Source organism: Trachypithecus francoisi, unplaced genomic scaffold (assembly GCF_009764315.1).
Source record: "Trachypithecus francoisi isolate TF-2019V2 unplaced genomic scaffold, Tfra_2.0 Lachesis_group20, whole genome shotgun sequence".
Taxonomy (NCBI): Eukaryota; Metazoa; Chordata; class Mammalia; order Primates; family Cercopithecidae; genus Trachypithecus; species Trachypithecus francoisi.
This window is the reverse complement of record NW_022681466.1, coordinates 25011491-25036146: the sequence shown is the minus strand read 5'-3', so window position 1 is coordinate 25036146 and position 24656 is coordinate 25011491. Positions and strand designations below refer to the sequence as shown.

The window sequence follows — 24656 nt, the reverse complement described above, 5'->3', positions numbered from 1 at the left end:
TGGAACATTGCTGCTGCTTCAGCTGAGCACCAAATGACTGAGTTGGCTATGTTTAAGGTGCATGTTGAACAAAAAAGACAACTTTAATTACTAGATTTCATGGGTGAATGATGAGTCTCTGCTGTCTCAAGTAGAGAGAAAGAGAGTAAGATACTTCTTATCATTAGCTCAGGGCTTCTTATATAATCTCATCATCTGTATCATCACTTATTACAATAAATCAAGTGCAAAGTTAACACAACCAAGTAGCTAAGACAAGAGTTTTCCCTTAGATGAGAACAGTATAAGTGCTCAGTGAAATCCTCTTTTGAAAACTGGGTGCTGTAGGAGTGATGTCTGTTCTGAAAACTGACAGTAGCTACCATTGATTACTCTTTCCTTGTCCTGGATGCTTTCCATGCACCATCTCACAATCCTCAGAGCCCTGAGGAGTCGGCATTACTTTCATTTCTCTGACACAAGAAACCCTTAGCATATACATACCTTTCATTCATCCATCCATCCATTCATTCAGTAGATGATATGTGGAACCATAGGAAATTGATGATATTCCACAGTTTTTGACATACAAAAATAATTTTTATTGCGTACAAAGGCCTTTTTTGTATTTGCATATGTCTTTCAGCCAAAGCTCCAGGCAACATAGTGGATGTGGTAACTAAAGCCATGGTCCCTGGCACAGCTGTCCTAGAGCTGCAGCACACCTTTAGGCTTTGTAGGGAAATGGCCTGGGCCAGTCAGAATCAGGTCGCCTGTCTGCAGGAATTAGTTTAGGTCTTACTAGCTCTGTCCAGGTAAGACCTAAACCCTGGTGGGTATATGGGTTAGTCTTAATCAGCTTGGTGCACATTAAAGCAACTTTTAAAAATGATTTGTTCAATGTATTCATCAAGTGCTTACTGTATGCTATGAACTAGGGTAGCTAGACAAAAATTTACCCTCCAGGAGCTCATGGACTCCAGACTATGAGAATCTGTCCCATTTCTGCATTGCCTGTGTTTTCAGGTAATTAATTTTTTTTGTTGTTTTGAGATGGGGTCTTGCTCTGTCACCCAAGCTAGAGGGCAGTGGCACGCTCTCAGTTCACTGCAGTCTGCGCCTCCCAGGTTCAAGCAGTTCTCCCACCTCACCTTCCTGAGTAGCTGGGATTACAGAGGCATGCTACCACCTCTGGCTAATTTTTGCATTTTTAGTAGAGATGGGGTTTCACCATGTTGGTCAGACTGGTCTTGAACTCCTGACCTCAGGTGATCCACTCCCCTCACTCCTCTTCCTCAGCCAACACCCTGGACTCTCACTTTCCACACTCCCTGCATCATGGCAATGGGACCCATGACTTCTCCACTGCCTGAGTGCCCTGAGCCCTAACTCTGGGTCCAGACCTGATTTCTTTTCTTTCTTTTCTTTTTTTTTTTTTCTTTCTTTTTTGAGACAGAGTCTTGCTCTGTTGTCCAGGCTGGAGTGCAGTGGCACAATCTCGGCTCACTGCAGCCTCCACCTCCCAGGTTCAAGAGATTCTTCTGCCTCAGCCTCCTGAGTAGCTGGGATTACAGGCACACACCACTACGCCCAGCTAATTTTTGTATTTTTTAGTAGAGATGGAGTTTCACCATATCGGTCAGGCTGGTCTTGAACTCCTGAGCTCCAGTGATCTGCCCACCTTGGCCTCCCAAAGTGCTGGGATTACAGGCGTGAGCTACCATGCCTGGCCCAAACCAGGCTCTTGAAAGGAGATCCTTTTGCTGGTCTGCTCCTGAATACTTCTTATGATGGGTGTGTGCTTGTCTGGAGGTATGGGTGTCTGGAGTTTTCTAGAAATAAGAATTAAATATGAATATACATGTCTGTCTCATGGGCATGCATATTCAAATGTAATTGTTAAGTACAGTAGTAAAACAAGACCCTTTTGCTAATAGTTTGGGTTTTCTTCTTTTTTTCTTACGTGGTAAAAAAAATAAGCAACAGTACTTATTGAGCACATATAATGCCAGAGATTATACAAGGCAACCAATACAAGTTATATTATTTATTCTTCACAACACTTCATAGAGGTATATCTTATCTCTGTTTTCTAGATCAGAAAATTGGCTCAGAAAGGTTAAGTCACTTGCCAAGGTTATACAATAAGGGGTAGTCAGGATTGCGTTGGGCTCCAAGCTTACACTCTGTCCCTTACAGCCGAAGAATACCGCTTAAAAAAAATACAAACAGAAAAGGTCTTTACCTACTCCACGCACCATAGCGAGAATCAATGCGATTATGTGGTTAGAGATCATCTGTGAGCGAGTTGATGGGGATCTGGGGAGCTCAGAGTGCCGAGTACAAGTGTGCTGTGTGTAGGCTTCTCTCGGAGCTTTCCTGTGCATGTGGTGAAAGTGTGTGGGACAAGCTCTGCCCTAGGAATGCAGGGGACTGTGCTCAGGTCTTAGCTGTGCTGCTTTCTGGCCATTAGCAGTGGACAAATCACCCTATGAGTCTTGGTTTTCTTCCTTTTGAAATGGGAATCAGCCATTCCTCATGTATGTATTGAATGCCTGCCATTAGCTAAACTCTGTGCTAAGCATGCCCTGGGGGATACCTACAGACCAGAGAGCAGTTCCTGCCATTAAGGAATCTGCCATCTTATGACCAAGCCAGATAGGTAGCAAGTGGTTACAATGTCCTGTGTTGAATTCCACGGGAGTAGATGGAGGGGGACTTAAGGTAGCCAAAGGAGGGGCAGCCAGGAAGGCGTGTTGGAGGAAATGCTGCCAAGTTGTTGCTGAGGGTCATATGGAATCATGCCTGTGAGAGTGAGTGTAAATGGCAGAACTTTTTACAGATTCAAGTTGGCATTGTGTTTCACTTTTCTCTGGCAGTTTTAATGACCTGGGCTCATATCACTCTTCTCCAGCTAAGGTTGGCACAGTAATTTTAGGATGCAAAGATACAATTAACTCCATGAGTTTGGTGGTGGTGGTGGTGATTGTTTTGAGATAGGTTCTCACTCTTCACCTAGGCTGGAGTGCCGTGGCATGACCACAGCTCACTGCAGCCTTGACCTTCTGGGTTCAAGTGATCCTCTCTCCTTGGCCTCCTAAGTAGCTGAGACTACAGGCATGTGCCACTGCGCCTGGCAAATTTTTTACATTTTTCTGTAGAGACAGGGTCTCATTATGTTGCTGAGGCTTGTCTTGAACTCCTGGGCTCAAGCAGTCCTTCCACCTTGGCTTCCCAAAGTTGGAGTTACAGGCGTGAGCCACCACATTCAGCCTAACTCTTTTAGTTCTACATTGCTCTCATGATCATCTGGGAGCCTGAAAATAGTCTGTTTTGAGACTTCCCTGAGCAAACGTGACTGTGAAGAGCACTACTTTTCCTCCTTTCCCTTTGCAGGTGTTACAGCACATGAAAGCCGTGCAGGCAGATCAGGAGCGGGAGAGGCAGCGGCGGCTGGAAGTAGAACGTGGTAGGTGGCTGTTCCTCTTGTAGTTGTCTTTCAGGTCCTCATCCCAGCCAGTGGATTCTCATGCTTCAGCAGCTGGGATCCAGTAGAATAGTCATGAAGAGCAGTAATTGGGCGGTGGGGGGACAGTATTGTGGTGGATGGTATCATCTTTATCTGATGAATCTCTCTTCAGTCCTGGCTTCTCTGCTGAGCTCTAGAGGCAGTCAACTGCTTATAGTTCATCTCTGCTTGGAGGGTTAATAGGCACTCATATGAAGTGTGGCTAAAAGAGATTCCTGATGGCCCTTCAGTCCCTCCTAGTGTTCCCTGTAATAGGAAATCACTTTCCCTGTAGTTATCAAGCCTGAAATAGGAAAGATGTTAATGACTCCTTTTCTTCTGTAATTCCCACATCCAGTCTGTCAGCAAGTCCTATGTGGGACTGTTTCTCCAGCTCCGGTGCCATCTCTGTAACCAGCCACCATTCTGGGACCACCACAATGCCTTCCAGCATGTCTCCATGATGCTGCCATCTCCTTAAACTCAGTCTCTTCACAACAGTCCGGGAGATCTGTTTTGTGTGTGTGTGTGTGTTGAGACGGAGTCTCGCTCTGTCGCCCAGGCTGGAGAGCAGTGGCCGAATCTCAGCTCACTGCAAGCTCTGCCTCGGAGATCTTTTAAAAACGTAATTAATGATGCTGCTACTCGCTTAAAACCCTCTAATGGCATCCCACTGAACTTAGAATGAAATCCAAACTCATTGACAAGGCCAGCAAAACCCACCTTGGCCCAAGCTTGCTTGCCTGCTCTCCACCGGCCTTGTTGCACACATGAATGAGACTGTGCCATTAATTTCAGCTTGAATACACCAACTGCAGTCTCGTTCAGGGGCTTTGCTGGGTTTCCTTTTCCCTTAGTCTCTACATGCTGGCTTCATAATCCCACATCTCTGCTCAAATGTTGCCTTAGGTTAACTGTAACCCTTTTAGAACCACCGGACTAGAGTAGCCATTCTACTTTCACTTTGTCATACCCTGTGCTAGTTTCTTCTTCTTTTTTTTTTAATTATTTTTTGAGACGGAGTCTCACTCTGTTGCCCGTGCTGGAGTGTGGTGGCACGATCTCGGCTCACTGCAACCTCTGCCTCCTGGCTTCAAGCCATTCTGCTGCCTCAGCCTCCTGAGTAGCTGGGACTACAGGTGCCCCTCTGCTAGTTTCTTTAGGGCACAGATCACTGTCCTCTTTACGTTCACCTGTTTATTGTCTCCTCTAGAAAGTAAATGATATAGGCACTGGAACGTGGCCTGTTTTCTCCATTGCTGCATCTCAAGCACTTAGAATAACCCCTGGCACATAGTAGGTGACTGGCTGGCTGATTTCTGAGCCCCTCGCTGGAGGACTCCTGTGGTTCAAGAGAGGATATGTACAGTAGTGATTACAGGCAGTCCTTGAGAGCACCATGCCAAGTTACAGCCACCCGTTATTACGCATGGCCACTGTGGCAAGGCAGGCCCATGTTTACTGTGAGCCCTGCTGCCTTCACCTCTCAGTGGCCCGTGTTCCCTAGAGGCTGGGTGGAGTGTGTTCTTGGCATTCTGGTGCCCAGCTGGAACTTGGAGCTTGTTTCTACATGGAGAAGCAGTGGAAAGCTACAGTATTTACAGTAGTACTATTCAGCTACATTATGGCTAACATAGGCGTTTAAGCCCTAAAAGGACATTTAACCATCATTTGTGGCATTCTGGCTTTGGAAAAATATATTTCAGACTTCCAAATAACTAATTTGGAAATGCATTTTTAGAACCCAATAATTTGGAGGTTGTAATTTGGAAGTGTGTAAACATGCTTGAACTGTTGAGTAAATCTGAATGTGTTCCTGTGTTCAGTTCTCAGATTCATGAGTTCAAGTCTAGAGGTTACTCTGACAAACTATTAGGCTTATTTGTTTTTTAAGACTAGTCAAGTGCAGGCTGGTCCTAGTGCAGTGGTGTTTACAACTAATTGATCACAACCAGTTAGAGATTTCTTTCTTCCTTCTCCACTCCCACTTCTTCACTTGACTAGCCTTTAAAAAAAAAACAAAACAAAAGAAAGCAGTCAGTGCAATAGTAAGAAGGTAGGTTCACTTTTTTTAGAACAACATTGCCATTGTTACTTTTTTTCTTGTATTTTCTTTGAGGCATGGTCTCACTGTGTCACCCAGGCTGGAGTATAGGGGCACGATCACGGTTCACTGCACCCTCTACCTCCTGAGCTCAATCAATCCTCCCACCTCAGCCTCCCAGGTAGCCGGGACTACAGGCTTGCGAGAGCACACCCGGCTAATTTTTTCTTTTTTTTTTTGGGTAGAGACAGTCTTGCTATGTTGCCCAGGCTGGTCTCGAACTCCTGGCCTCAAGTGATACTCCCACCTTCACCCCCCAAAGTGCTAGGGTTATAGGCATGAGCTACTGTTCCTGGCCTCATTGTTTCTAACCCTAAACTTGAGTGCTCGTTTTCTCTTCTCACTTGTCCCCCCATGCCACATTCATTTCTGAAGCTTGGGAAGATGGGAGTCCCATAGACAACTGCCATGGTTTTTTCTCTTCATAGCTGAGTTCTAGAAGGCTATCAGTTGCTATACCTTCTGAGTCAGTACCTAATTCTAGAGGAGCACCACTTATCCCTCACGCTTTTCTTAGGTCCTTCTTGTTATTTTACCCTAATTTCTCTGCTGCTTGAGGATAGGAACCTCATAATCAGAATCCATTCAGCAAACCCTGAGAGCAGCTGCTTTTGGGGAGGGCTACTTCCAGGAGCAGAAAGATGACTGTTTCCTTTGAATATTTCTTATGTGAACCATGGCACCAGGGTAAAGGTGGCAGAATCTGTACTTTTAATCACTTGGGAAAGCACACTGCTAGAGTGTTTGAGAGAGAAAAGTGAAATTTTGGTATGTTTTGTTGTAGAGGCAGAGAAGAAGCGTGAGGCCAAGCAGCGAGCTAAGGAAGCTCAGGAACGGGAACTGCGGAAGCGGGAGAAGGCGGAAGAGAAGGAGCGCCGGAGAAAGGAGTATGATGCCCTTAAAGCAGCCAAGCGGGAGCAGGAGAAGAAACCTAAGAAGGAAGCAAATCAGGCCCCAAGTAAGTTTTCTGCCTGTTGTAAGGTTCCAGCAGGGGTACAGTGGAGACACTCATGTTTCCAGGCATAGATGACTGGGTGAGCAGACCTGCACACCTTAGTCAGATACATTACACTCTAAAGCTTGGGAGTGGATGAGAGGTTTGGTGCCAGGGAACGGGGGGCTCTCCTAGGGAGCTAGTGCCCCTTGCTTGTTTCTCTAGTGCCCACATACTTCTGTGCGGGTGTTTTGGTCAGATATGTCTTGGAGCATTCCCGGAACAGAGTCTCACCTTTTAGAGGTGAGGTTCTAAAATCATTGAGATATGCAAAAATCACACATGGTCAAGTTTACTTTTTATTTTTCGAGACAGAGTTTCACTCTTGTTTCCCAGGCTGGAGTACAATGGCATGATCTCGGCTCACTGCAACCTCTGCCTCCCAGGTTCAAGAGATTCGCCTGCCTCAGCCTCCCAAGTAGCTGGGATTACAGGCATGCACCACCACGCTCGGCTAATTTTGTATTTTTAGTAGCGATGGGGTTTCTCCATGTTGGTCAGGCTGGTCTCAAACTCCCAACCTCAGGCGGCCTCCCCAAGTGCTGGGATTACAGGTGTGAGCCACTGTGCCCAGCAAATTTACTCTTAAAAGTGCCTTACAGTCAGGTTCTGTGGCTCAGGCCTTTAATCCCAGTGCTTTGGGAGGCTAAGGTGAGACCACTTGAGCCCAGGAGTTTGAGACCAGCCTGGGCAACATAGAGAGACTCTGTCTCTACATAAATTTAAAAATTAGCCAAGTGTAGTGGCACACACCTGTGGTCCCAGCTACTTGGGAGGCTGAAGCAGGAGGATCATTCAAGACCAGCCTGGGCGACAGTGAGACCCCTCTCTGCTTGAACACAAGAGGTGTCATTTTCCCTGCATTCAGGGAGGCATATTGTATAGAAAACACATTTTTGTGTTTTACCTGAATATGTCTGGTTGAATTTCGTTAGTGACGTGGCTCCATATGCTGCAGAGGATCAGATACTCTCTGGGTGAAAAGAGACCCCTGAGGGAGAGGCAGGTGAGGGAAGGAGCTCTGTACAGAGAGTGGAGGCCTGTGGCCCTACCCCTACTCACCCTTGTCTTGAGCAGCACAGGACCACAGGCCTCCACCCTCCTGATCTCACTGGTTTTTAATTTCCTTGTTGAAAATGAAGATCATACAGGGTAGTAATAAGGATTAAATGAGGAAGCAGGGTCATGCAGTTCCTGGCATTGTGGATACTCAGTCAAGTTTTTTAAAATTTTGTCTAAAAATCTCAAAACCAATTTTTTTCTAATTAAAAATGTAATATATATTCATTGCAAAGAATTGAGAAAAGATATCTATCTATCTAGATACATATATCAGAAAATGGCAACCACCTGCACTCCCCCATTCCTAGCAGTCATCACTGCTTACAATATGGTGTATTACCTTTTGGGCTTTCTTTTTATGTACACATTATATCATAATGACAATAATGATCAATCCTGACCCTGTTTCCCCAAGTGGACAGTACTCTGTCAGCACTGGGTGCCTCCTGATAAGCCCCTCCCTCTGCGATCCCAAGAGGTGTGGATCACCATGTTACCAAGGAGAACTTAGGACCCTGAGGGCTGTGAGCTACATGAGACACGCAGAATGAGTCCCAGTTTCAAATCTACCCCCTCGAGATCCAAGGGAAGAGGTGTTTCTGTTTCGGTCTCTGGAGACATTTTTTGTCTTCAGGGCCTGGAGAGTTTTTGCTTGAGTGAGGGATGTAGGTGGGTCTGTGCGGAGGAGACTAGCAGAGATTGGTATAGAGTGGGTCTCCTCTGACTGAACTTGTTGTGTCTACTGTTACTGTTCCTCCAGAATCTAAGTCCGGCTCCCGTCCCCGCAAGCCACCACCCCGGAAACACACTCGTTCCTGGGCTGCGCTGAAGCTGCTGCTGCTGCTGCTGCTATTTGGTGTGGCGGGAGGGCTGGTTGCTTGTCGGGTGACAGAGCTACAGCAGCAGCCCCTCTGCACCAGCGTGAACACCATCTATGACAATGCGGTCCAGGGTCTACGCCGCCATGAGATCCTCCAGTGGGTCCTCCAGACCGACTCTCAGCAGTGAGCCTGTCCCCAGCACCTGCTGCCTCCCAGCCTTGGAGTTTGCATTCCTATGGAATTGGGTTCTGCTGGACACAACTTCTTTTTAGCATCAGACCTACCTGCCATCATCAAATGGCTGCAGATTGGGTACATGAGACCTCCTCTTTGTAGGACTTCTTCGTTCCTTAGTCAGGGTTCCCTGGTGGAATGAGGAGAAATGGGAGGTGGCGGCGGGGGGGAGCAGTTACCTGCATGCCTAAAGGAGTAGGCTTGGGGGTGGGGAGAGAGAAAACATAGCCTTTTCTAGTTGTTATACAAAGCTATGTAAAGGCAAGGCTCGTTTCTACTAAATGGTCAGCTGTCACTACATTTATACTTTTGTATGCCACAAACCCTTTCTTTCATGCCTCCCTGGGGAATCAGGGCAGATCAGGAGGAAGTTTTTGGGGACTAAAACACCACACTCAGTAAATCCAGTCTAAATTGGGGGGTAGGGGTATTCCTGTTTTCTTCAGGACCTCAGAGATATAAGCATTTTAGCAGCCACACAAAATCTCTGGCTATGAAAGGGACTTCATGACCATCCAGTCCAATATAACACGTGCAGACAGAGAAACAGGTCTTCCATGACTTGCCTAGTCTCCCAGCTAGTTTGAGGCAAAACTGGATTCCCACTCTGGTATTCTTTCTTCCCTTTACATCATTTTCCCTCCTTTATCATGTCCTGAGAGACTAGAACTCACACCAGAATTGATCATTCCTCAGGCGAAGCATAGACTCTTTCATGGTAGACAGATTTCGTGACTCAGATAGAAATCTCTTGCTATCATCACATCATGGCAGCTCCTGTGGAGTCCTGCCCAACTTACGTGACTTCCATAAAATGGCAACAGTCCAGGCTCCTTGCCTCAATTTTAGAGCATTAATTCCCTAATTGCCAGTAAGCAAGGAGGTGGATCTCTGCAAACCTACACTGTCTATGACAGCTCTAGTTGTATTTGGTGTGACTAAATACCTCAAAGGCAACCTGCTTTTGCAGGTTTTGAAGTGTCAGCTTCATAAGACACTGAGATTTAGAATTGTTTGATTCTAGACCATAACTGAAGGGAATGGAAACAGGAAATGAAGGGAAACAAGTAGCATCATGGAGCTGAAAAGTGGTGCATCACCCAATGACTAGCACAAACAAGGATTGCACTGTCCATTCTCTTGTCTGCTAGAGTAAGCATTTTCTTGCCTCCTTTGCTTCATCTTTTCACAACAGCTGGATAGAGGGATCAGAAATGACTGTGTCATGGTGCTCATTCACTGCAAACTCCCAGTTGCAAGCTCCTTGGCTCCCCCGGAGGGAGCAAGAATCTGTCACAGTTCAGAGACAGAGGGCCTTTTAGCCCTAATGACCTTTTGCATGGGACTGCCACTCATGACTGTCCTGATATTGGAAGAAAGGACTTTGTTAATCTTCTCCCCCATAGCTCTGCTGCGTAGGTCTACACCTTACTCAGAATCACTACACATTCCTTTAGTCTTCCTCCAAGCTCCAGAGCCATTGGTACAAATGCTTTATTGAAACTAAATACATAATACATACAATGAGATGAAGACAATATAGAAGTCTGCATAATCATCATAATCCCGTTCCTTGGCCGGTTGAGGCAGCTCAGTGGCTGAGCCCAGTCAAGCCAACCCACAGCTTCACTCACGACTTCAAGATTTGATGCTAATTCTTTTGGATTTCTACAGTTATTAAATACGTGTCTGAGTGGACTGTCTCTGTTCCTTTGTGTTTTGAGGGTTGGCTGGGTAGGAGTGGGGGTGGTTTGTGACTGAATTTTTGCCAGGAGAGGAACATTAAATGCCAAAGGTGGGTGGCAGTATTTCAGTCTCTGCCCCAGCTGACAGGCAGACCTTCACAAATAGCAAGACCCAGGAAAGACTGGGCCTCACCTAGGCTTGTCTCTTCATTGGAGGAGCTACCAGTCTCTTCATTGCAGTCAGGCTCTGAGGGTGGGAAGGTGGAAGTTTCCAGCTTTACATCCCATCCCCAAGGGCTAGAATCAGTCAGCACTATCTAAAGAGAGATGTGGCTGTAAAGTGGTCATCTGAAGATAGATACGCCTGGATAGCTCTGGTCCAACGCGGCGAGAAGTGGATGTCACACCTTCCCCACGGCGCACCTGTATGTCTGCAAGCAAATTCTGGCGTTCTTGCTCCGAAAAACAATGCCGATAAGCCTGGAAGTGGTAGATGACCTCTTAATATGGTACCATCCACAATGATCCCTCCTCCATGAGCATAGAGGGTGCTACGCTCGGCTTGGGGCATGAGAACCTGTCCTCCCTCCCTGGGTCAGCATTAGCAACTCTGATCTTAGCAGACCTGCACTGCTGACCTGTGAGGCCTTTGTGGGCCCTCAACAGTTGTCCATGGAAATCTGGAGGCTCACTGAACTCACAGGCAATGGGCAGTGACCCCTGAGCCCTGGAGTGGCATACCTGTACCAGGAGCTGTGGGGAGGGATAGGCATCCACAACTGCACTGGCCGTTTCCAGGCTGACTCGGTTCAGCTGCTGAATCTGTCTCCTCCAGACCAGTGCAAGACCCCTGCCAGCACGGTCCACCTTCACCCCTCCAGCCCAGTCACTCTCCACACAGAAGGAGAAGGTAGTTTCATCTCGGAGTTTCCTGCAACAGCATAGTTGGAGAGCTGTAAGTTGCTCATTGCTCTCTTATACCTGTTCCCTCAAGTTGGAACTGAAAAACCCACCCACTGACGTTGGAAGAGGTGGGCACCATGTTACATCTGGCCTTTTTGTGCCTTTGACAATTTGCTCACTTTGTTTCCAGGTATAGTGCCAGTTGCTAATTCATTTAAAAACTACATCTAGTCCATTTTAGTAGAAGAAAAGGTACCAGATTCTTTTGATATTTGGCAATCTGGAGTCTATTTCTGGTTCTTCTCACTGCTAGGACCTTAGACAAGTCAATCTCTTCAGGCCTCAGTCCCCTCAAGTATCAAATAAGAGACTTGGACTGGATTGTCTCTGAGGTCATTATTTTAAATTCTGACAATGAACACTCCTTGAACTAAGTAGGCTAAAAATTTGCTTCCCGAGTGCTTATTACATTGTGATCTGACCTGTAATTAATCCTGGTAACTTGGCCTATGGTAACCTGGCCTGTGATGTCAGCCTGCAGAACACATACTTACACATAAGCCAAAGGAGAATATTTGAAAAGGGGCTAGGCTTGAGGACTCTTGCCAAGAATCCCCAGCATGAGGTCAGCTCCTTCTGCCTCCAGCTTGAGAGACAATGGGCTGACTGCAGAGATGAGGGGAAAGGGACATTTGCTTTGACTGCAAGAGCCATGGTAAAGGACAAGGCCCAGCGTGGAGGCTGGACTTGCTAGGGTTACTCACTTGAAGGGCGTCTCAGCCACAGCCTTTGTGAATGCACATGTGAAGTCGGCCAGTTCTTTCCAGCCCTGCACAATTTGAGCCTGGGCTTCTGTGTGTAGCTGCAGATCCACCAATGCCTAGAAACCCAAAAGCAACGATGGACTGGAGGGGTAGAGAGAGATTAGCTGCAAGTCACTGTCCACTAAAGCCACACCCCAGCCCCTTGGCTCCCTGTTTGGCACCTTCTCTCTTTCTCAGTGCCAAGGCAGAAAGCAGTATGCAGCAGGTATTTTATTCTCTATCAATAGGAAGCCTCAGGTGACCAGTGAGTACCCAGCCTGATCCAGGCAACAGGACGTTCTTACCTCTTCAGCGTCTACCCTGGATACCATGGACCTTATGCTGGCCTCTGGTTGTTTCTGTTGCTTCTCCTTGGTCTGTTTATTTGTTCCCTGTTTCCCTCTGCGTGGAGGATTCTGAGTGCTGGTGCAGGGGAGGAAATCAAAGGACAGCAGCTCCAGGCTGAAGTCAGGCAGAAGATGCGGAAGAAGACTGGACCAAAGCATCCCCCCGGGCTTGTTAGAGACAGACTACCTTGCAGAGTGACCTCCATCTGCGAAGAATAAACTCACCCCTCTTGGCCCAAGAGCTGCCCCTTTGAACATGAAATCACCAGGGCAAATCCAAACCTGAAGCATTTCTCCTGATCCACAATCACCAGTGACAGAGCCTTCCCTGCTGTCCTTGCTGTGATGTCAGTTACAAAGCCCTGAAGCGTCTCCTTCCCTTTTATGGTGCTGTCCAGGCTTCCCTGCATGAAGGGGCAGAAACTGCATTCATACTTGCTTCCTAGTAAGAGTCAGCCCTCTGTTCCATGTCCTCCCACCCTCTGGCTCTGCCCACCTGCTTTCCATTGCAGATCATGGACACAAATGCCTCTGCCCGGAGCAGCACCAGGACTGTTGGCTCCTCCACCCAGTCCTCTCCGTCCTGCCAAAGTACCCGGAACACAGCCCAGGGAAGGAGGTCAGCAGGTAACGAGCACCTGTGAGAGTGGCCCAGGTCTTCTGGGTGAATGAACTAACTCCCACCCCTTATGCATTATCCCTCTGGAATGAAGTCACTGTGGCAAGAAACAGTGTTGCTGTCCCTCCCAGCCCTCAATTGTTCAGTCTTGGTGCCCTGTATCTCAGAGACAGTGAATAAGAAAAGAACATAGCAGCCAGGCGTGGTGGCTCACACCTGTAATCCCAGCACTTTGGGAGGCCGAGGTGGGCGGATCATGAGGTCAGGAGTTCCAGACCAGCCTGGCCAACACGGTGAAACCCCATCTCTACTAAAAATACAAAAATTAGCTGGGTGTGGTGGCACATGCCTGTAATCCCAGCTATTCGGGAGGCTGAGGCAGGAGAATTGCTTGAAACTGGGAGGCGGAGGTTGCAGTGAGCCGAGATCACACTACTGCACTCCAACCTGGCAACAGAGCTAGACTCTGTCTTAAAAAAAAAAAAAAAAAAAAAAAAAAAGGAACACAGCAGGCCAGGCGCGGTGGTTCACACCTGTAATCCCAGCACTTTGGGAGAGCTAGGTGGGCGGATCACCTGAGGTCAGGAGTTTGAGACCAGCTTGGCCAACATGGTGAAACCCTGTCTCTACTAATAATACAAAAAAATTAGCTAGGCGTGGTGGTGCGTGCCTGTAATCTCAGGTACTCGGGAGGCTGAGGCAGGAGAATCACTTGAACCCAGATGCTGGAGGTTGCAGTGAGCCGAGACCACGCCATTGTACTCTAGCCTGGGCAGCAGGGTGAAACTCTGTCTCAAAAAAAAAAAAAAAAAAAAAGGAGAAAGGAACATAGCAAGTTGAAAGGGGCTGGGGCCAATTTGTTCTGTACATTTTGAATAGGGGAATGGAGGAAAGGGAAACTCTTCCAAAGGATTTAGTACAAGTAAATGACTCTGGCTTTGAAGGTAGATGCCGTGAGCTGAGTGGCCCTTACAAACACGTAGGTTTTTTTGTGACAAAGACAAGAATCGCAAGGGAAACTTCAGTTTATGAGAGCACCTCCTGTTTGTCACAGGTAGGGCATAATCAAAGTCAAGGATGCCTCAAGGCCAACAGTCCTCCAGCAGTACAGTATTATGGAGTAATTGGGGAACAGGACTTTTATAGAAAGTTTTCTGATTGGGTCCCTATAAGCAAAGCAAGACCTATACTACAGCAAAGTATAGGTCGGGGGAGCTCTGGGTTCTCATTCCCGTTGTGATCCTCAACAAGGCTTTTAACTTCTCTGGGCCCCAGTTTCCCCACCTGTGATGTGGGGAGAAGTCCTACCCTATAGGATGACTGACAGAAACACAAGGGAGAATGTGGGAGTGCCTTGAGAGGGTAAGCTGCTCTATGAATATAAAGGCTTGCTAATACCCCCAAAGTAAAAAGTGTGGGGAACTGTCCTGTGTTACTGAGAAAGTTATCAGATGCAAAAAAGAAATCAAAGAGAGGAAAAAATACTTTTTTTTTTCTTTTTTCATACAAGATGCTTCTGGTGAGATAAAGAATCTTAGTGCCAGGCAAGGTGGCTCACACCTGTCATTGCAGTTTTTTTTTTTTTTTTTTTTTGAGACGGAGTCTCGCTGTCGCCCGGGCTGGAGTGCGGTGGCCGGATCTCAGCTCACTGCAAGCTCCGCCTCCCGGGTTTTACGCCATTCTCCTGCCTCAGCCTCCCGAGTATCTGGGACCACAGGCGCCAGCCATCTCGCCCGGCTAGCTTTTTGTATTTTTTAGTAGAGACGGGGTTTCACCGTGTTAGCCAGGATGGTCTCGAACTCCTGACCTCGTGATCCGCCCGTCTCGACCTCCCAAAGTGCTGGGATTACAGGCTTGAGCCACCGCACCCGGCCCATCGCAGCATTTTGAGAGGCCAAGGCAGACAGATTGCTTGAGCTCAGGAGTTCAAGACCAGCCTGGGTAACATGGCAAAACCGCGTCTCTACCAAATATACAAGCTCCACTCTACGATCTCTACAAAAAACACAGGGCCCACATGTCTTCTGGCTCCCAGCTGGGTGTCACCAGCGGGGAACCCGAGGAGAGGACTAGTGGGAAGGAGGAAAGTGAAGTCAGGGTATTTTTCCCCTGGCTCCCTCCCAGTGGGGTCACCTAGGGTTTGCTGTCCCCCTCTACGGCAGCTCATAGCTTCGCTCAAGGTGGTCCTCTCTCCATTTCTCTCTCCTGGATTCTGTTAACCACTCCTTCCCCTCATCCCTTCAGGCGTAGGGATAGTAACAGCTATGCCAATGGTTCTCAACTGGGGGTGATTTTTCCCCACAAATGATATCTGGCAATGTCTGCAGACATTTTTTATTGTCATGACTGAGAGGGGTACATTAGTAGATAGCGGCCAGGAATGCTGCTAAACATTTTGCACATCACAGGACAGCTCCCAAAACAAAGAATTCTCCAATCTAAAATGTCAATAATTCTGAGGTGGAAAAACCGTAAGTTGTGCTGTTATTACTGTGAGGTACCATGCTGTCACTAGTAGTTTCCTCGTACCCTGCCCATGCCTTGCCAAACAGTCCCTTTATTCAATCTTCCTTCAATTACCCTGAGTTGAATGTGCCATCTGTCTTCCTGCTGGGGCCCTGACTGCTAAGTATCCTTTAAAATAAAAGCATATTTATCCTGTAACTGCAAGGGGAGGAGGAGGAGGAAATGTCAGCCAGAAAACCCCTACCTCAGACGGCCCAGCCCTTCTCCTCCAAGTGACACTGCAAGGCACGGCCTGTGCCTCAATCACACAGCGGCACTCCATGGACTGCAGTGCTCCCAGGAGCTGGCCCCCACCTTCCATCTGTAAAAGCACTGCAACAGATAGAAAAGGGACTGTCAGTGGGTGGTCCAGAAAGCAGATAACTCAGCACAGGACAAAGATACATGTGAGGACCTGGATCCAGCACCACAATGATGTGTTTTAAGCATTCCTCTGGCCTCCAGGCTTTCATCCTGGTAACCAGTGCTGCATTCTTTCTTTCCTGTCGTCTCAGGGTGCTTTCCTTCTGCTTTGCTTGTCTCTGCTGCAGGCATCCCTGTGAGCCTCTTCCCTGGACCTTCTGACTCTGCTTGGTTTTCTTCTGTGGTGGGAGGATGTCAGAATTTGCTCTGGTTACTACCAAGCTGCTGCTCTGGCCAGGGCAGGCAGAGGGGTAGGCTGGAAGCTGACGGCATGGATCTAAGATCAGGTCCTTGTTATCTGCTGTACTCCTCTCTGGGGTGTCATGGAGAGGAACTTCAGGGATCTTTGGAAAGGGCTGCTTTTTCCAGTCACGTGATACACCTTCATTATTTTGATGATCCAAAACACTTTTAATTGGGGAGCTAGAGTCCTCAGGGCTCGGTTGCTTGTAGGTCAGAAACTTACATGTAAGCCTTTGAGCCAGAGGAATAAATTCTTCTTCATCTTCACTTCCACTGCTTAGCAACCTGACTGGCTGCGTTTGTGTGACAGTTTCAGCTGTGTCTGACACAGGTGGTGAAAGTAACCCTGGTGTTGGAGGACAGGAGGCTTCAGAATCTGAGATGTCAACCACTACAATCTTCTCCTCCCTCTCAGGCTGTCTCCTCTTTGTTGAAGATGGTTCCTTCTTCAGAAAGGCAAATGTTGGCAACTCCTCAGAGTCACTATCACCAGAATCTCGTGAGGGTGATGACTTCTTTAGAGCCATCAGTATGTGCTATCAAATAATTCCCTAAAAGGAAAAGAGACATAAGACACAGACTAGAGCATTCAATACAGTCCACCAGCTGTGTTCCATAGCCAGGCTTTATGACACAAATATAAGATACAGAGAATACAGAAACAGAGAAATATGACATGGTCCCAACACATTCAATCTGGAACTCTAACTCTTAGTAATCTAACAGGAATCCTCCTCAAATTCTTTCCAGGTCAAGTTGAGGTATAAACAAAGTAGAGTTACCATTACAAAATTTTAATGGGGGGAGGTGGTAACAAGATTTAACACCTCCACACCCTTGTTGATCTTCACATTTGAAATGGAGATGTCAAAAGTTATTCTTTTTTGAGATGGAGTCTCGCTCTGGCACTCAGGTTGGAGTGCAGTGGCACAATCTTGGCTCATTGCAACCTCACTCCCAGGTTCAAGCGATTCTCTTGCCTCAGCCTAGCTGGGATTACAGGCACCCACCATCACGCCTGGCTAATTTTTGTATTTTTAGTAGAGATGGGTTTTCATTATCCTGGCCAGGCTAGTCTTGAACTCCTGACCTCAAGTGATCTGCCCGCCTTGGCCTCCCAAGGACAAAACTGTCCACCGCACCTGGACAAAAACTGTTCTTTTTAAAAATTGAGGCCGGGCGCGGTGGCTCAAGCCCGTAATCCCAGCACTTTGGGAGGCCGAGACGGGTGGATCACGAGGTCAGGAGATCGAGACCATCCTGGTCTACACGGTGAAACCCCGTCTCTACTAAAAAATACAAAAAACTAGCCGGGCGAGTTGGCGGGCGCCTGTAGTCCCAGCTACTCGGGAGGCTGAGGCAGGAGAATGGCGTAAACCCGGGAGGCGGAGCTTGCAGTGAGCCGAGATCGCGCCACTGCACTCCAGCCTGGGCCACAGAGCGAGACTCCGTCTCAAAAAAAAAAAAAAAAAAAATTGAGATACAGGCTGGTCATGGTAGCTCATGCCTATAATCCCAGCACTTTAGGAGGCCAAAGCGGAAGGATCACTTGAGTCCAGGAGTTCAAGAACAGCCTGGGCAACATAGTGAGAACTCGTCTCTACAAAAAAATACAAAAATTAGCTGGGTGTGGTAGCTCACACCTGTAGTCCCAGATACTCAGGAGGCTGAGGTGGGAGGATCGCTTGAGCCTGGGAGGTCAAGGCTGCAATGAGCTGTGATTGTACCACTGCACTCCAGCCAGGGTGACAGAGTGAGACCCTGCTTTAAAGAAAAATAAACAAAAATAAAAATAGAGATATAATTTGCACAGCATAATATCCTTTTAAAAGTGTACGTTCAGTAGTTTTTTAGTATATTCACAATGTTGTGCAACCATCATCACTATTTTCATCACCTCAAAAAGAATTCCTGCAGCCATTAAGCAGTCACTGTCCATTCCCTCCCTCTCCCCAGCTCCTGGCAACCATACATCTGTCTCTATGCATTTGCCTATTCTGGATATTTCATATAAATAGAATCATATAATATGTGGCCTTTTGTGCCTGACTTTTTTCACTTAGCATGTTTTCAAGGTTTATCTATGATGTAGCCTGTATCAGTACTTAATTGCTTTTCATGACTGAATAATATTCCATTGTACAGATACGCTACATTGTGTGTATCCATTCATCACTTGGACATTTGTTTCCCTTTTTTTGGCTATTATGAATAATGCTGCTATGAACACTGATGTACAACTTTTTGTGGGGGTATGTTTTCAAATCCCTTTCGTGTATATACTTAGGAGTAAAACTGCTGGGTCATATGCAAAGCTAATCATTCCTGGAACATTTACTAACACTGTAGGTATGACCCAGGAGGAGACATGTAACCTGCCTAGGCCTCAGTTTCTTCCTTAGTAAAACAGGGATGATAACAGCACCCATTTTATAAGGTGGTGAGAATTAAATAAAATAATGCATCCATCGCGCTTAGTATAGCATCTGGCACACAGCTGGCTGAATAAAGTAAGTTGAATGACTAGGCAGGGGGCCTCATCTCTGACCCTTCGCTGGGCCTCCGTTGACATCTGCAAATGAGGGTGATCAGCGGGCCCCTCATTTGCAGATAAGCGGGTCCCTGCCCGACAAGCTCTGCGCCTCTCAGGCTGGCGGTCCGCGGCAGAGGCTCCTGGACGCCCTAGCCACCAAGACTCTGCAGAGCGGTGCTCAAGAAGGAAGTCCCGACCAATCCGCTGGCCTGCGGCCGGGGATGCTCACCTGCAACTTCTCCCGCCACTCTTTCATCCGCTACGCAGGGCCCGGAAGTAGATCTCCTGATAGCGGAAGTAGAACCTTTCCGAGACCGGAAGTGAGGGAACGCAAACATGGCGTCTGTGGTGCTGGCGCTGAGGACCCGGACAGCTGGTAATGGGACGCAGTAGTCAGAGCCGGGCGAGGCGGGGAGGCAGAGTGGAGCTCCCGCAGGGAGAGAAGGAGGTGATACTGATCCCCGCGGAGGACCCTGGATGCGAGGGGAGGTGTCCTCGCAGTAGTCAGAGCGGGGCGAGGCCACTCCAGGTTTGAGAGACGCTGTTGCTGGTCACGTGACACATCCTGGGTGGAACCATGAGTGGGGGAGTTGGAGGAGCACTTGGTCTTCCCCTGCCTCGGGAGCACGGACGGCTTCCTTGGCGGTTGGGGGTTTGGGTGGATCCTTTCTCTGTATAAGTATTAGTAACAATGGCACATTGGGGATGAAAAAATTAATCTATTCATTCAACAGATTGAGGTCTTACTTTGTGGTAGACACGGCGGTAGGTGTTCAGAAAATCAGCAGAAAACGTGAAGACATGGCTTCTAGCCCCCGAACGGTTCTCTCTGGTGCATAAGCCAATAAATGAACACATACGGTAGTTGTAAACTGGCAAGTGCTGTGAAGAAAAAAATGAGTGTGTGTGTGTTTTCTTAGATTGAACGGTGAAGGAAGTCTTCTGAGGAGATAACATTTAAGAACTAAAGAATGACAGGAGGCGGGGCATGATGGCTCCTGCCTGTAGTCCCAACACTAGGAGGCCGAGGCGGGCGGATCGCTTGAGCCCAAGAGTTCAAGACCAACTGGGCAACATGGCAAAACCCCGTCTCTACAAAAGTTACAAAAATTAGCTGAGTGTGGTGGCGCTTGCCTGTGGTCTCACATACTCAGGAGGCTGAGGTGGGAGGATCACCTGAGCTCGGGAGATCGAGGCTGCAGTGAGCCATGTTCATACCACTGCACTCCAGCCTGGGTGACAGAATGGGGCCCTATCCCCCCCCCAAAAAAAAGAATGACAGGAGACCTAGCCCTATGTAGAGTGAGGGACAGGAGAGTGACTTGAGCCAGTTCTGCATTTTGAGAAGCAAACTATTCCTGTTATGTAAATTTAAAGGGATAGGAGTGGAAATGAGGAAATCAGATGGAAAGCCGTAATAGCTCTGAGCAGAGATGATTTAGCCAAGACCTTTGTGGTGGCAGTAAACTTGGAGGAAAATGGATGAATTTGAGACCTGTTTTGGAGTTAGCATCCACAGAGCTTGCTGGTGAATTGAATATGTGAGGTCAGCAAAGAGAAGGAATCCGCAGTGACTGTGGTTTCTGCCTAAGCAACTGGCTGAATGGTAGCACCATTTACTTTGAGGAGGAGGATGGGGAGTAGGGTGAAGAGCAAAGATTTGTGAATGAGATAATGTAAGTAAAGTAAAAGCCCAGCTCCTGAGCTTAGTAAGTATGTAAATGAATGAATAGATGTTTAAAGGTAGGTAGATCCTGGTGCTGGGCATTTAACTTGTTGTCTTTCTGAGTACTTATCTCTGGTCCTTTGCTCCAGCTAGTTTGTGTTGTCATGGAAATGTCAGAAACCCAGGCTTCAGGAACTCTGAACTTACAGGCTCCAGAGACCCAGAAAGCTTCTCTAAAGACACTGGCATGGGCCTTAAATCATGGCTGTGTCTGGAGACCTGCAGGCAAGGAGTTGCACCCCTAAGCTTGTCATACAGCAAGGGACTACCATCCTAGTGTGAATTTTAGTTCGTTTTACTTTTTCAAATGAATGCTATTGAGCACTTTGGAATGAGTATGGAGGGGTCAGATTAACAAGGGCAGTGTAAGGCCGGGCGCGGTGGCTCAAGCCTGTAATCCCAGCACTTTGGGAGGCCGAGATGGGCGGATCACGAGGTCAGGAGATTGAGACCATCCTGGCTAACACGGTGAAACCTCGTCTCTACTAAAAATACAAAAAAACTAGTCGGGCGAGGTGGCGGGCGCCTGTAGTCCCAGCTACTCCGGAGGCTGAGGCAGAAGAATGGCATAAACCCGGGAGGCGGAGCTTGCAGTGAGTTGAGATCCGGCCACTGCACTCCAGCCCGGGCAACAGAGCAAGACTACGTCTCAAAAAAAAAAAAAAAAAAAACAAGGGCAGTGTGTGGGTCATGGTTGGACCTCTGCTTGATGTGCTTTGAGAAGAAAGAGCCCAGCCTTCTGAAATGGCCAGGACCCTGTGGGAGCCACCTTCAGACCAGCCACCCTTTTGGTTTACTAGTATTTGGTGAGCAGTGGATGAGTGAATAGCTGAGAAAGTCATGGGTGAGGCCTGTAATCCCAACACTTTGGGATCACCTGAGGTCAGGAGTTCCAGACCAGCCTGGCTAACATGGTGAAACCCCGTTTCTACTAAAAATACAAAAAATTAGCTGGGCGTGGTGGCACACACCTGTAATCCCAGCTACTTGGGAGGCTGAGGCAGGAGAATCGCTTGAACCCGGGAGGTGAAGGTTGCAGTGAGCCAAGACTGTGCCCATTGCACTCCAGCTTGGGCAACAAGAGCGAAACTCCGTCTTAAAAATAAAGAAAAAGTCATGAGTGAGCCTGAAACAGAAGCCTCTCTGGATATGCTGGGCTTCCCAAGTCTGTTCTGTCCCCTCCGTGGTGCGTGAGGGTGAGTGAGCCTCTGAAGCAGGCAGCTCTGTGGTGTCCATTTCTCCTCAGCACATTTAGACTAAATGTGTCAGGACCCAGAACACATGGTGTTTATTTTTTTCCATTTATGTTTCACTGCTCCCCCGCCCCCTCCCCCAAAAGAAGAAAGCCAAGGACCTACAGGTATTCCCTGAGAACTAATATACTCAGTGGCACTTCTGCTCCCCTGACACATCTTTCTCATCTCCCCACCACCTCTCACCTCTCAGCATGTGGCCCATTGAGGCAGAAATAGTTTGAGCCTGTCTGTCTGAACAATGTTTCTGTTTTCTTTGCAGTTACATCCTTGCTGAGCTCCACTCCTGCTACAGCTCTTGCTGTCAGATATGCATCCAAGAAGACGGGTGGTAGCTCCAGAAACCTTGGTGGAAAGTCATCAGGCAAACGCCTAGGCATGAAGAAAATGGAAGGTGAGGATGTGCCTTGGCTTCTGCTTCCCAGCTGCACCCTGTCCTGATGTTCCTTAGGAGAGCAGAAGAACCCTGCCTGTTCCTGGCCCTGTTCTGTTCTTCCTCACCATCATAATTGGCTCCCGATTAAAGGAGCGGATAAGACCTGAGGAAGGGTCATAGGGTGGGTGGGTGTGAGCCATAGCCATGCAATTAGAGATAAGAGCTGCTGGGTGGCAGATCCTGCAATGCTTGTGTTGGACTGTCTGGGAGTTGTTTTTGGCCAGGGGCAGGCTTGGAAGTTGGTATGCAGCATTTGGGCCATCCTGTTTTCTTGGTAGTTTGCTGTGCTGCCCCAATCACTGTGGACTTCTCTTCTAGGTCACTATGTTCATGCTGGGAACATCATTGGAACACAGCGCCATTTCCGCTGGCACCCAGGTGCCCATGTGAGTTGTTCTGTTGCTGCCCCCTTTTTCCTTTTCTAGGATGACCTCTCCTTGTCCCTAAGCATGGTAGTAACAGTTGCATGTATTGGGTGCTTACCAAATGGCAAGCATTGTGCTGATTCCCATGCCTACACCATCTCATTTCTTCCTTACTGCATCCCTGTGAGGTGGGTATTGTCTCCATTTTACAGGTGAAATACCAGAGACTTAGAGGGGGTGGAAGGAGCAAGTGACTGCTGGGATTTGCACCAAGTCTGCCTAACTCCCAGATCACTATGTTTTGCTTTGGTGTTGCATTGGCCTGGTATTCTTGGTTCTTTCTAACCCTCAGTTCTTGGAGGACAAGATATCTAAAATATTATTTTATTCTTGGGAAACTAATTTCAATTTATTAGTTTTTCATTATAAGACCTCTCCCTTTGCATAGACTTACTTGTAGATGGTTGAAAGATAGCTTGAATTTAATGAAATAGAATTCACTGTGCCAGAAATTAGGTTCATACCAGGTGGGGATTTCAGTTTCAGCAAGTTGGCATCATTTTTATAGGGTAGGACAGTTCTTTGTTACAGAGACAGAATGATACTATACTCTTCACATTATTTTAAATATTAGTTTCCTTTGTAAACAGTTTCCCCTCCCTCACCCCTTTTTGGATAATTTTATATGTAGTAGCTTTACCTTTTAGAACTTGAGACATTAGATGTGTAGCTATGTCAACAACAATCAAAGCTAACATACTTTGAGCTGGACGGTATTCTAAGCCCTTTATGATTGTTGACCATTAATCCTGAAATTGATCCTGTAAAGTAGCTAATATTATCCCCATTTGACAGATGAAAAAAACGGAGGCACAGTGAAGTAAACTTGCCTAAGACCACACAGGAGTAAGTAGCAGTGCTGGTATTTGAACCAGACATCCTGGCTCCAGAGCCCATTCTTTTAATCAGAGAGACAGAATAGTGCTGGACTACCTGGGTAAAATTTGCCACACACCCAGCCTGAAGTTCTAAAAGAAAAAGCTAAAAAATATGGTGAAAAACTATACATACAACATAGTTTAACCTCTCTGCTTTGTATTTCTCATCTGAAAAATGGTGTTGGAGATAATACCTCTTTTACAAGGTGAGGATTAAATGACTTAATGTGTATTAAAGGGCTTACATGGGTATTAGCTGATGCAATAGTATGATTGTTTTATTAGTATATGCATTATACATACAGCTTTGGTCTATGTTTTCCATAGAGCCTAAACTTTATAAATCACTACCTAGATGAAAATTTACATCAAACTAGTGTTTTAATATGACAGTTCTAGTGTTGTTTAAGTCTTAAGTGAAGATTTAGGGCATCTTCCTGGGTTTTGGGATCTGTCCACTGTGGCTTCTGACCAGCTACATAGACATGGCTCCAGGTAACAGCCCCCTGGGACTGAACAGTGACCCACATTGGCTGTTGGAGCTTTCTTTTCCCTCATTTGTTATGAGTCAGTAAAGAAGCAGGAGGTTTGGAAGTGCCAGCCAGTGGGAAAGGGAACCTGAGATGGCACTCTCTGATCCCCCTCTTCGGCCCCAGGGCGTGGCTCTGTGTGAGAAGTCTGTCCCAAAATTCTGGGATGGACCACCTCGCTGACCAGCTGACCAGGTCTGTGTGTTGCAGGTGGGTCTTGGGAAGAATAAATGTCTGTATGCCCTGGAAGAGGGGATAGTCCGCTACACTAAGGAGGTCTACGTGCCTCATCCCAGAAACACAGAGGCTGTGGATCGGATCGCCAGGCTGCCCAAGGGTGCTGTGCTCTACAAGACTTTTGTCCACGTGGTTCCTGCCAGGCCGGAGGGCACCTTCAAACTGGTAGCTATGCTTTGATGTCCTGTTTGAGGCCATCAGACAGAGACTGGAGCCCAGGTGACAGGAGATGGTGATACCAGAAGTCAAGGGTTGGGGTGACGACACGGCCTCCCGAGGAAGAGGTCTGCTTGATGGTGACTCTGCAGGAGACTCTGAAGTGACTGCCGGGAAACCCTTTGGGAGACCTGACCTGGGGCCAAAAATAAAGTGAGCCAGAGTCATGAACGCATGCTATTTAGGGACACA

General features: G+C 47.4%; 3 protein-coding genes across 4 annotated transcripts in view; 2 read left to right on the top strand and 1 right to left on the bottom strand.

Moving 5' to 3' along the window:
• Positions 1–10400, top strand: part of LRRC59 (leucine rich repeat containing 59) — a 17090-nt gene extending 6690 nt beyond the window's left edge. Inside the window, exons 5-7 of the mRNA XM_033183470.1 lie at positions 3376–3448; positions 6376–6549; positions 8408–10400. Of these exons, the coding sequence (XP_033039361.1) occupies positions 3376–3448; positions 6376–6549; positions 8408–8655 (495 nt within the window). The 3' untranslated portion in view covers positions 8656–10400. The remainder of the gene's footprint in view (positions 1–3375; positions 3449–6375; positions 6550–8407) is intronic.
• Positions 10179–19057, bottom strand: EME1 (essential meiotic structure-specific endonuclease 1). Of its 2 annotated transcripts, none has more exons than XM_033183466.1 (9): positions 18993–19057; positions 15980–16781; positions 15770–15897; positions 12937–13023; positions 12723–12844; positions 12399–12585; positions 12055–12170; positions 11129–11318; positions 10179–10867 (listed from the first exon to the last, which is right to left on the bottom strand). In XM_033183466.1, the coding sequence occupies exons 2-9, from the start codon at positions 16755–16757 to the stop codon at positions 10691–10693; spliced, it is 1785 nt and encodes a 594-aa protein (XP_033039357.1). In that variant the 5' UTR covers positions 16758–16781; positions 18993–19057; the 3' UTR covers positions 10179–10690. The 2 variants fall into 2 exon arrangements, with proteins under 2 accessions (XP_033039357.1, XP_033039358.1); XM_033183467.1 differs by having other exon boundaries at positions 12399–12516; positions 18993–19055.
• MRPL27 (mitochondrial ribosomal protein L27) lies at positions 19044–24656 on the top strand. The gene is made up of 4 exons (XM_033183471.1): positions 19044–19139; positions 22005–22136; positions 22497–22564; positions 24222–24656. Exons 1-4 carry the CDS (start codon positions 19100–19102, stop codon positions 24426–24428), a joined length of 447 nt encoding a protein of 148 aa, XP_033039362.1. The 5' UTR covers positions 19044–19099; the 3' UTR covers positions 24429–24656.